The sequence below is a fragment of the Petaurus breviceps genome, unplaced genomic scaffold (genome assembly GCF_028583685.1).
Source record: "Petaurus breviceps papuanus isolate PSGF00001 unplaced genomic scaffold, PetGlider_PUasm1.0 140, whole genome shotgun sequence".
NCBI classification, from domain to species: domain Eukaryota; kingdom Metazoa; phylum Chordata; class Mammalia; order Diprotodontia; family Petauridae; genus Petaurus; species Petaurus breviceps.
This window is the reverse complement of record NW_027185698.1, coordinates 17,300,623-17,312,579: the sequence shown is the minus strand read 5'-3', so window position 1 is coordinate 17,312,579 and position 11,957 is coordinate 17,300,623. Positions and strand designations below refer to the sequence as shown.

General features: G+C 43.7%; 2 protein-coding genes across 5 annotated transcripts in view; one reads left to right on the top strand and one right to left on the bottom strand.

Annotated features, from left to right (window-relative positions):
* The window catches only part of SOD3 (superoxide dismutase 3), a 93,253-nt gene extending 91,193 nt beyond the window's left edge, over window positions 1-2,060 (top strand). For both annotated transcript variants that reach the window (XM_069073833.1, XM_069073824.1), the window contains one exon: window positions 1,097-2,060. In XM_069073833.1, the coding sequence (XP_068929934.1) occupies window positions 1,113-1,856 (744 nt within the window). In that variant the 5' untranslated portion in view covers window positions 1,097-1,112 and the 3' untranslated portion in view covers window positions 1,857-2,060. The remainder of the gene's footprint in view (window positions 1-1,096) is intronic.
* A 3,619-nt stretch (window positions 2,061-5,679) lies between these two features.
* Window positions 5,680-11,957, bottom strand: part of CCDC149 (coiled-coil domain containing 149) — a 156,266-nt gene continuing 149,988 nt past the window's right edge. For all 3 annotated transcript variants that reach the window (XM_069069060.1, XM_069069070.1, XM_069069073.1), the window contains one exon: window positions 5,680-10,516. In XM_069069060.1, the coding sequence (XP_068925161.1) occupies window positions 10,068-10,516 (449 nt within the window). In that variant the 3' untranslated portion in view covers window positions 5,680-10,067. The remainder of the gene's footprint in view (window positions 10,517-11,957) is intronic.

Genomic DNA, 11,957 nt, shown 5'->3' with positions numbered 1-11,957 from the left:
GTGTGTGTGTGTGTGTGTGTGTGTGTGTGTGTGTGTGTGTGTGTGTGTAATGGAGAGGAATGTGGGAGAGAGGCATTTTTTTGATCCTCTGAGAAACAAGGTTGACTTACCATAATTGCAGTCTAATTTCTGAATGATTCAGTGGAAAAGACAGCTGGCTCTGCAGTCAGAGAAATCCTAGCTCTGTCACTTCTACCTGTGTGACCGTTTAACCTTTTCTGGGACTCAGCTTTCCTATCTGTAAAATGAGAGGGTTAAACTCTGTGACTTCTAAGGTCTCCATAGCTCTCAATCTAGTGAGCCTATGAAAGGGTTGGCAGGAGAGAAGTAAACGGATGAAAGAGAAGTGGTTTTTGACTTTGAATTGCAAGATTCAGATAATATTTAATTTCTCTTTAAAAGGAAAATTTTGCACTATTAATAATGTCCTACTTGAGAGTGCATGGCATAGGTTTAAAGGGACTGTTAGAAATTGGGCTTTCACACTGTGAGAGGGAGGGGAGTCTGAGAAAGGGGAGGAAATGGACTTACAAGAGAGAACCCAAATAGTTCCTCCCTTCCAGGAACTTATGTTTTATTTGGGGAGGCAGGAATGGAGAGGGAAGGGACAACATTAGTAAGGATAAGAACACAATATGTCAGAAATAAACACAAGCTTGTAGTGAGGTGGAACATTAAGAAGTGGGGAATCAGCAGAAGTCTTTTGTAGGATGGAGCCCTAGGTCTGAGACCCAAGAGAGTCTCAGAGCTGGAGATGAGGAGGGAGAGCCTTTTAATAATGAGGAACAGCCTGTGCAAAAACCCTGAGGTATGAGAGATGGCATGTCACAGATGAACATCAAGGAGGCAGGTTTGGCTGAAACCTAGGGGGTGTGTGTAGGGGAGGAATAATGTGTCACTCTGGACAGAGAGGATGGAGAAGGGCTGCGAATAGCTTTTAATGCCAAACAAAGAAGTTTGTATTTTACAGATTAGACTAGATAATCGATATGGTACCTTCTAGTTTGATATTCTCTGGGTCTACTTTGCCATTTCCCCTCTCTCCACATGGCTAGACCTTTTCCTTACCATTCTGTATTGGGGGGTTTGCTTGCAGGTTCCCAGACATCCTCATGATGCTTTCAACCCTGAGTGCCACCATCATCCTGGCCACTTGTATGTCCTGTGCTTCATTGGAGCTAGATGGAGAGGAGTCCGACTTGATAAGGGAAGATCAGATCAGTGACATCCAGAGAAAAGTCAGTGACCTCTGGTATAGGCTCGTCTATGTGAAACCGGTCACCTCAGGCAGTGATGAACCCGCTGTCTATGCCACCTGCCAGGTAAGGCCTTCTTCTACTCTGGAGGCCAATAAACCCCAAGTGACAGGGCAAGTCCTGTTTAAACAGCTCTACCCAGATGGGAAGATGAACGTCTTCTTTGATCTGGCTGGGTTTCCAGTAGATACCAGGAATACCTCTAGCAGGGCTATTCACATCCACAAGTTTGGGGATCTCAGCAATGGCTGTGATGGAACCTCTGGCCACTATAACCCCCACGAGGTAGACCACCCCCACCACCCAGGGGACTTTGGGAACTTCCCCGTGAAGGACGGCAAGATCAGAAAGTTCCGATCCAATGTTTCGGCTTCTCTCTTTGGGACCTACTCTGTCCTGGGCAGGGCCATTGTAGTCCATGAGCAAGAAGACGACCTCGGCAAAGGTGGCAACAAGGGAAGCCGGGAGCATGGCAATGCTGGGAAGCGCCTGGCCTGCTGTGTCATTGGCATCTCTGGGCCAGAGCACTGGAATAAGCAGGTCTTGGAAAGTGCTGAACGAAAGAAGAGGAGGAGAGAAAGTGAGGGCAAGACTGCCTGAAGCAAAGATTTCTACAGGCCCCGGGGCCACATCCTGGTCAAGTTAATCATCTCTGGCAAACACCCCCAGCTGCTTAGAATGTTGGCATGAGGCTCAGTCTTTAGCTGCACTTGTAGGAGGCACTCCTGTGGACATGCTCAGCTTTGGGAAAAATTCCACTTTCTGTGTGTCTTACAATAAAGGAGCTTCCATACAATATTGTAACAGAGTCTGAGGGTTTTTTAAAGTCCTCCCTAATCAACACTTTCATTGGGTGACAGTGAAGATCCTTACCAGATCCTCGAGAAGATAGTGTTCCACACAAAACTTCTCTTCTCCCAAGCATCCACCCCATTTTCAGAAACTTGCATGAATTTCCCTTATCTTGTCACGGCACAGTGAAGAACTCCCACTTGAAATTGCAATGAGAGTAAGAGAGGGGAATAAGGTGGGAGTGGGATGCCCAAGAGGCCATAGGGAATGGGCACCAGATGGGGACCTTGTTATTTAGTTGTGTCCAATTCTTCTTGATCCCATTTGGGGTTTTCTTGGCAAAGATACTGATTTATCATTTTCTTCTATAACTCATTTTACAGAGGAGGAAACTGAGGCAAACAGGGTTAAGTGACTTTCCTAGGGTCACACCACAGCTAGTAAGTATCTGAGGTCACATTTGAACTCAAGATCAGTCTTCCTGACTTCAGGCCCAGCCAGTGCTCTCTGCACAATGGCACCACCTAGTGGACCTGAGGCAGAGGACTTGAGTTCGAATTCTGACCTTGGACAAAATACCCAGTCTCAACTAAGGGGGTCAGGGAATAGGCTCAAATCCCAGCTCTGACACTCATTACCTTAGGTAAGTTTTTTCCCTCCCTAGGCCCATTCTTTTTCTCATTTGTAAAATGAGGAGGTTGGGGAAGGCAACTTCTAAGGTATCCAAATCCTATTTCCTGGGGGCAGCAAGGTATCACAATGGATAGAGCACCAGCCCTTAAGTCAGGAAGACTCATCTACATGAGTTCAAGTCTGGCCTCAGACACTTACTAACTGTGTGACCCTGGGCAAGTCACTTAACCCCATTACCTCAAAAAATAAATAAGCAAACAAATACTATTTCCTGGGCCACAGAGCCTCCCCCAGTCAGTCAGTTAGTTGTCCCCTCCGGCCTCTGTGCAGTAGAGCTGTGTTATCAGGCCTATTTCACAGATGGGTAAGCAGAGGCAAAATGAGGTGAGCTAACTGTATTAATTCAGAGTCACATGGGAAGCTTCTAGTTAGGTGTGACAAGAAGGTTCTATGCAATATCCAAGAAATAAAGAAAAGAATCAGAGACAAGAGATGACATAGGTTATTATTCACAAGACAACATTGCCTCTTAAGTTACGCAGAAATAAATACAAATGTAAGAAACCCGAGACCTAAGTGTGCACCATTTTGGACTTGGGTTGTTTGCAGGGCTGCTTCCCTGTTGCAGGTCAGATTGCATATGCAGAAGAGCTTGCCAGGATCCTTTGACTTTAATAAACAGAAATCCCAGTGATGACTCTTTACCTTGGGCAAGGACCCTTTCTTGGGCTGTCCCCCACTGCTTGGTTTCAGAGTCCTCCAGTTCCCACAGACTTGGGAGCTGTGAGTCAAAATGAGCCCCAGCCAGCACCCAGTCCTCGGTGGTTATTTTTACCTCTGACTTGAACTTAACTTGTTATTTTAAAATGGTTCATTGAACTCAAATGGCGGTGGGAGAGAAAGGATCTTTGCCATGAAATTAATTTCCTTCCATATAAGACAGCTCCCACTGGCTTGAACTGGAACTGGACCTGACTCTCTTTACTCCATGCTATGGCCCAAGTTAGCACTCAGAGAAAAACTCGATGCTTTTCAGTCTGGGGACATCAAGGATGGTGTGACTGGTCCCCACCCTCACAACGGTGATAGAAAGGAGAGCAACAAAATGCCAAACTTACCCCGTCCTTCCTTCCCTTTTCCTGAATTAATTCGCAATTCAGCTTTATGTCTCCAAGGTTTTTAGTCTTAGAGGCCATGATGATAAGGACGATAATAGCTAGCATTCATAGAGAACTTTAAAGTTTATAAAATATGATCTCATTTTATCTTGACATTACCCTGGAGTAATTGGGAGGTCGGTGCTACTGTTATTTCTGTTTTACAGGCAAGGAAACTGAGGCCAAGAGGAGTTGTGACTCACCCAGGGTCACACAGCTAATGACCCAGGCTGTATTGGAACTTGGATGTTCCTGCCCCAGGCCCAGTGCTTTATCTAATGCAACATTTAACTACCTTTGGAGGTCTAATAATCCTGACTTCCAGGGCAACTTGGTTGTGCAGAAGTGGGGAAAGGATACACATTTATATAGCACCTACTATGTGCTAAGTGCTTATTGCAAATATTTGATCCTCACAAAGCAACCCTGCAAGGTAAGATTATTTTCCCCATTTTGCAGTTGAGGAAAGTGAGATTTTGTGACTTGCCCAGGGTCACACAGCTAGTATCTGAGGTTGGATTTTAAACTGGGTCTTCCTGTCACAGGTCAAGCGTGCTTGCTGTTTAAAGTGAGACAGTCTGCCCCAGATGGTGACTGTGTCAGAAGATGACACAGCCTCTCTCCCAGAGATTCTGGTCCCAGACCCTATGTAGCCACTAAAGGATTCTGACCTCCTATCTCCCAAGGAAGGGGCGGGGATAAAATAAAATAAAAAGTGGGGAAAAGCAGACCAGGGAAGCACAGGGTGGCACAATACTACACTGGGCCAGTGGAGGACAAAGCACTGGGAAAATTGGGGAAGTTGTATCCCTTGCAGGTTTGGATGTGTGAGACCCCAAATCCTGCTGCCCTACTCTCGTTGTGGCTTTGTTTAGTCCACAGACTGCTGAAGATGGGAAGGGGAAGGTTTGGGGAAAAGGCTGCTTTTTATCTCCCCTTTTCCACTGCTCTCAACTTTTTTTTTAACTACCTGGGACTCCCTAGATAAAGAAGAGACACCCTAAGTACCCATTTTAGCTTTCTCCTTGGACCTAAGAAATGTTAGATAGCTGTTCCCTTTCCAACAGAAATAGTGGTGGGGGTGTATATATATATGTGGGGGGGGGGGGATGTGGGCAGGCAGCTGGACTATGCTACCGAAAATGTGTACCACTAAGCCTACCCATTAGATCCCATTTGGCCTTGGGAAGCTTTTTTTTTTTTTTCCTTCCTCTCTTCTCTCAAATCCATTTTGTTCATCTAAGGAATTAACCGTTTTGGCTTTGCAGCCAGCTTGCAAATCAGTTTGCCTATTTGACTCATAGGGTTTGCATTTGTCACTGGGACTTAAACACACACTTGTTTTGATTTCTTTTTTGTAAAATTAGAAGCATTTGATGTAATGACTCTACCTAGACACAGCTGGTAAAGTGAGAATAATGTTCAAGTTTGCACAGTTTAAACACAATGTAGACAATAATTAGAAAAGCTATCTTTAGATGCTCAGAATAAGCTTTTCTCCGAATTGCAGTGAATTTTTCCTAGTGTGGCTTTTCAGTGCATATATACAGAAGTGCCTATATGCAGAAGAAAATAGAGAAAATCAGCTAGTGTTTTGGTCAACTTGAAAGGGGGAAAAAGACTTCAGGAAATAAACCATCTGATTTTAGATCTGAAGCATTTCCACTGAATGCATAAAATCTTTACATTCTCCATATTTTTCATGCCTACCATATGATCAAATAATTTTAGGTGACAGATTGCAACTGATAAATTGCTACAATATGCTAGAAGTAATGCTCAGTCTGTGGTGAGGGTGGAGAGGGAGAATGACGCACATAATAAAGACAATTAATCATCTATACCAGGAAAATTACCCCATTTTTATTCCAGGTAACAAAAAATATAGTTATGATGCATGGTGATTAGAGAATCCAATAAAGCAAAGTCTGCAAATAAATAGAAATTCTTTTCTTTAAATAAAACAAAACAGCAGCTGACAAAAAAAGCCAATTGTTTTAAATTCAATAGGTTATCATTGGTCTCTGCTAAGAACCCAAAATATATCCCTGCATATGTACAGACTTGGGAAAGTCAAACTTTTCAGTATTCTGCAAACTGCCCTGTGCATCAAAAAACCCTCATTTAGGAAAGAAGTGATAAGAAAAATAAGGCAGCACATCTAAATCTATCATTTTAAATTGCTTTCATGCTGTACTAAGATTTTTTTCTTTTTTCTATTTTTTTGGATCAGCTGTAACATTGTGAGAGAGGACCTTCTCATTTTTTTCCTTCTCTCTCATTTCTAATTAGATTCACCACTGGTCTCCCAAACCTTTCTCTCTGATCTTTGGAACTGTCTTTGTCCAGCAATTCTTTGCTTTATAACTTGGTAACAGGAATGAAAAACACCTGGAAATCTGCATGTACCTTAAAAATGTTTTAAGTTTGTAGGATTCTCAAGATGTTGCCTCTGTCTTTTGGCTGGACGTTGAACTTTCTAAATGGAACTGTCTCACGTTCAAGAGTGGGAAAGGGGGTAGGAAAAGCTGACTAGGCAGGGCTCAGAAGTAAAGCAGAAATAAATCTTGCTCAAATAGCTCTCTCTCTGGAGGGAAAATCTGGTCCCTACCCTCACAAAAGTAATATGGAGTACAGCAATAAAATGCCAAATGTATCCAGTCATTCCTTCCCTTTTCCTGACTTACCAATTCAGCATTAGCTTTTCAAGATTTTTAGTCCCAGAGGTGATGATGATGATGATGATGATGGCTAACATTCATAGAACACTTTAAGGTTCACAAAATATCCTGAGACATCAGAGAAAGAGATATCAAGTCAAAATAGCATCAAGGAAAAGAATAAAGCTTGTTGGAGAGCCCATTCAGTTAAGAGAGCTAATGAGCTGGCTTTGAATTGGTATAGGGAAGAAAATGACTATCTCCCCAAAATGCACACACACAGTCATCATCCCTGCTTCCTGAATGATACTTGAAATTCTTTGAATTAGGGACAGAAGCTTTGCCCTCCACTTTTAGGGGATAGTGTGCATTACATTCATACTAAAGTGTAAATGACTGCTACCAGATTTTTTTTTCCCCAAGGACTTTGGAAAGTAGGGTGTTCATTGGACACTTGAAGAGCAGAGTGGAAAAATAAACGTCACTCCTTCACAATCTTGCCTAAGGCTAGCTCTGGGAAAAGGCATCTAATACTACTTGCCTGGGACTGAGCTGAATGCCACTGGGTGCCTCCTGGCTAGAAAAAGCCTCAGGGAATACTTGCTAGAGGCAAGGAAGAATTTGGTGAGGAAGGAAGGATGGCATGGGAATGGGTCTCAGGGGGTGAGAAAAGCCTCCCTCCCACTTTTTAAAGGAAAAGATCTATTGTCTCAGGCCTTAATTAAAGAACTACAAACTCTCATATAAATTTTCTACTTGCATGTAGAAATCAGCGCCTAAAGGCTGCCAGGTGCTGGGCTGTTACAGCAAAGGAGCAGTTTTTATTATGAGAAAAGCCAGTTTCAGTTGCATCTCTCCATGCACGCCCTGTTCTGCTGTCTGCCTGGACCATACTGGAAAGACAGGAAGCCATCCACACATGGCCAGGGCATTCGTTCTGACAGAAGTGGGCATGTTAGAGTGCAGCTGGGTGGTAAGACCAACACAGAGACATTTGTCTTTAAAAAAAAACAACAACAACACATCAATAGCTAGGAAATTTGCAATGTTTTGGCTTTTCAGCCAAAAGTGATACATAGGGTGGATGCAGTATGGCATAGTTTTGGAATAAAGTTTAACAGAGAAAGAAAAGCCCAAGCGTAGGCAAGTTTGAACCTTTCTCTTTGTTGTCTAGGAATAAGAAAACCAAGTTAGGGATAGGTAAGGGAGATGGATACATAATATTGTCATGTCAATGCACCCAATGGCAGCATGGGCCCAGTGTCGTCAAGGTCAGTGTAATGCACAGCATCCCTCTTTGGCCTGTTCACTCTTGGAGGCTTCTCATACTTGGGATTCCTCTTGGCTTCCCTGACCATGGTGCAATGTGCTGGAGTAGATTATATACTCTGTTTTCCAGGAGTTTATAAATGGATTGTAAAGATGTGCACCTGGCAGACTGTGTGTCAAAACTGGAGCTTGGGCTAGGAGAGATTTTCCTTTTTATTATTATTTTATTAAATTTGGCTCTGCTTTCCTTCAGTGCCTTTAAAGTGCTACTTGGGAGAGCTAAACATTTGCAGGCAGTTAAGGTCGGGTCCAGCAGGAAAATTACCTCTGTGGCTATTGGCCCATGCAGGCTTTGCAGCTGCAGAGGCAGATTCCCTCCCCAGGAAGTTGTGTGGATGGGGGCCCAGTGGGGTGAGGCAGAGGGCGTGTGTGTGTGTGTGTGTGTGTGTGTGTGTGTGTGTCTGGGGTAGCTCTCCTCTCCAGCAACAGTATTACCTGATCACTGGCTCTGCAGGGTTTAGTAACCCTCGGGGCTGCCAGGATTAAAGGCAGGGAGTCACAGAGGATACTCTCATTATATCTCTTTTCACTCTCATGCCCTCACTGGGCTAGTGTCTTCTTACTGATCAATCAGCATTCCTCCCCAAAAAACCAACCAACCAACCAATCCAACTTCTCATGGAATAGGTAAAAAAAAAAAAAAAAAAAGCCTGGGGCTTAACCCTATCTCTAATGTCACTGGCCATGAATGTGGGGAGGGGAGGAATAAATAATAAAAGACCATCTCTATAGTGCTTTAAAGTTGGTATGGCACATATCTCCCAATAATTCTGTGAATTAGGCTGTCTAAGTATTACCGTGACTCATTCATGTTACATATCTAGGAAGTGGACCTGGCACCTGAAGTCAGTCTTCTTTATCACTCTGCAAAGGCAGAGACAGGAAGACAAGCTGACCACCACATCCACATGTCTATGGGTTTCATGGCTGACATCATAAACTTAATCCGCACATTCTCTTCTTAGGATAGTTAGGAGGAAGATTTTTTTTTCTTTTTAGAGGGCAATTGGAGTTAAGTGACTGAAGAGGTTTCTCAGGGGACTGACTCTGGCTTTCAAACTTCCAGCTTCCTGGGGGGAATGAACTGACCCTGGGACATGAGGAATTCCATTGTCTGAATATGTGGCCCGCTTCCCCTACACTATGGCATAAGCAGGGGCTATCTCTTCTCACCCAGGGCTTCCTAGAGGGAATCAACTTTATCCTAGAGATGCCTCTTCTCTTCCCCTGGTTCAAGCTCCACAGCTGCGTCAGCAGCTGACTGTATCCTCAGTAGAATCCTAGGATCACGGATTTAGAGCGAGAAGGGGCTTTAGAGGACCCCTAAATTGTCTGCCCCACCATTTTACAGATAAGGAAAAGGTAAGTAATTTGTCCCAGAATCACACAGCTTTGCTCTTATCTTTTCTCAACATAGCAGATGAGCCAAAAAGAATGGGAACATACCACAGATGGAGCCATCTGAAAGGGGAGAATCATTTTTGCCCTGGCTCTATCTTTGACCTTATTTCCCTGAATGGCTACTTTCATGCTTCCCTCCTGAGACTATAAATGCCTAAGTTGGCATACTTATCATTTACCCAACAACATAAGCACCCAAAAGAGAGGTATGAATTCAGAATAGGAAAACAATCCCTCTCCAGAGCCTGCCAAGGCCCCTCTCCACCCACCATTCCCAGCTGTGACACTGCTACAGGCGCCATGCCAAGAGCATCCTTGTGGAGGAGACCCAACAAGGCCTTGACATGACAAAGTGTCACGGTGGGCCCTTTGGACCCATTATGCTCAATTATGTCTCTCTTCCCAACAGCCTTAATCATTACAAATACCGGAGACCTGATTAAAAAGCCCATCAGTTTCAAACTCTTCCCATAATTTTGATCGACAACATTAAACGTTAATAGAAAAACATCTTATCTCTAATAAAACAAATGCCGACACAAAGACGGATGGGAAAAACCAGCCATATGGTGCGCACTATTTTCAGTGCCTAGCCGTGTTCACAGCAGTACATCTTCAGTAGTAAGAGATGACGGTGAGAAGATTGAGGACCTGCATTTAATAAATCAAGCTGTACTGTCATCAAAATACCTACAGTTTGCAACAGGATCAGAGGATTTTCTGAGTCCCAGACCTGGGAGTATATGAGGAGAGAGTTAATTCTAATGTGTTGTTCTGTGGCTTAATTCTTGTCGTCCCTAGCGCCTGCCATGTGTTACAATTTCCAATCCCTTTATCCTTCACGTCTTCACGATGCCTGAGCAGCTCCCCTCTGGGACACCTTTCTCCTCTTCCAGGTCACGGCCTTCCATGGCTTGTTCCTTCCCCAAGCCCAAGGACTCACTGGAACCAAAGGGATCAGGGCTAGACAAAGGAGACTCTACCTTGGACGTCCCTCTGGTCTGGGACGGGCCTGTCCCTTTCCTTGGGTCCTCCTGGGAGCTCCCTTTTCTGGTCCCTCCCAGTTCTGCAGCTGCCTGCTCCTCTGTCAATTTAATTATTTCACTTCCAAGCCTGTTTATTTCTTCTTCCTCAGAAGGTAACTGGGGTAATGAGGGATGAAAGTGCTTGCGTTGGTTCCCGTACTTGGGCTTGGCTGGGGAATTGTCAGAGAGCTGGGTTGCAGCCTCCTCAGGAGCTGTCAATGCCACAGTAACAGAAGAACTTTCATCTCTTTGCTTCTGCTCCCCTGAAAACAGAAGTAGGACAGCATCAAACTGTTGGAAGAAAATAAATTTTTATTTCCCCACACACACACTTTTAGATTTGTCTCCACTGTGTGATTCAAAAAAAAAAAAATCTCATCTCTCCTGTCATAGGACCTTTGAAAAGGGAAAACAGGGATGTGAGGGCATGGAAGGTAGGACATAGATACTAAGGGGAAGATTGGCATTCAAGGGGGAAAAGCGCTTCGGTGATTAGAGATCCTGAGTTATTAATAGAGAAAAGGAAGCATTTATGCATCTGCCCATAATCCTCTTCAGTTTCTTATCTCCAGGCTTCCCACTCATTCCCATTAAACTTCTAAATTGAGGACAAAGGTTTTGTGGAGTTTTGCCCCAAACTAATGCCAGGGCTGATTTCATCCTAATCTCAAACAGCTAAATTTAGCTGCCACCAAGAGCAAAAGAATCATGGAAAGGACCCTAAAAGGAATGATGGCCAAGGGGACCTGGGATCTCCTTTCAAAAATGAGAGCTTGACTACATCTCTAAGGTCATAGGATCCTGAATTTGTTACTACCCAGGCAACTTTGGGCAGTTTCTCTTACTGCTCTGGGTTTCAGTTTCTTCAACCACAAAATGAGGTGGTCATACCAAGGTCCCTTCTAGCTTATAATCAATTATCCTGTTTTGAGCTAGAAGGAGATAATCTAATCTAACACCCTTGTTTTACAGATGAGGACCAGAGATGTGATGTGCATTCCCCAAGTTATTTATGTATTAAATAGCTGAAGCAAGATTTGAACCTATGTCTTGGTTATTCTGGTTATAAGTGCACATTACTTTTGTGTAGCAGGATAGTGTGGGGGCAAGAGAAATGGAGGATTTAGGGCCAGAAAACCTGACTTGTAGTACCCAGTTTGATAGTAACATATAAAGTGACCTAGTAAGGTAGAGAGATACTTTGGGGAAGCAGAAGACCTGGTTTGAATCCCATCTCCCATGTATAATATTTGTATGACCTTGGCAAGTCACTTATCAATGTCAGCCTCAGTTTTCTCATTCATAAAATGTAGGAGTTGGAATCCATGGCCTCTGATGTTCCTTCTGGCTGGATCTATAGTCCTATGCTTCTTTTTCTAAGGTATGGTGGTTAGCATCCCTGGATCTCAGTTCCCTTTCCGTAAAATGAGGTTAGATGACCTCTTGTGTCCCTATATCTATGACCCCCCATGATTCTAAATTCAAAACTTTTCCCATGACATCAAGTTATCTCCTTTCCTAGCTCTAAAATTCTAATCTAAAATGATTTCTCAGCCCATTGGGACAGTTTCTCTCTTCTTGACTCTCTCGTGCTATTATGTCTCATAATTCCTGTATCTTTAATCATTTTCTATTGCAGCTACCCATATACATGTCTAATACTCCTTCCTACTTGCCCCAGAAAACTTCCCCTCAATCCCTGTA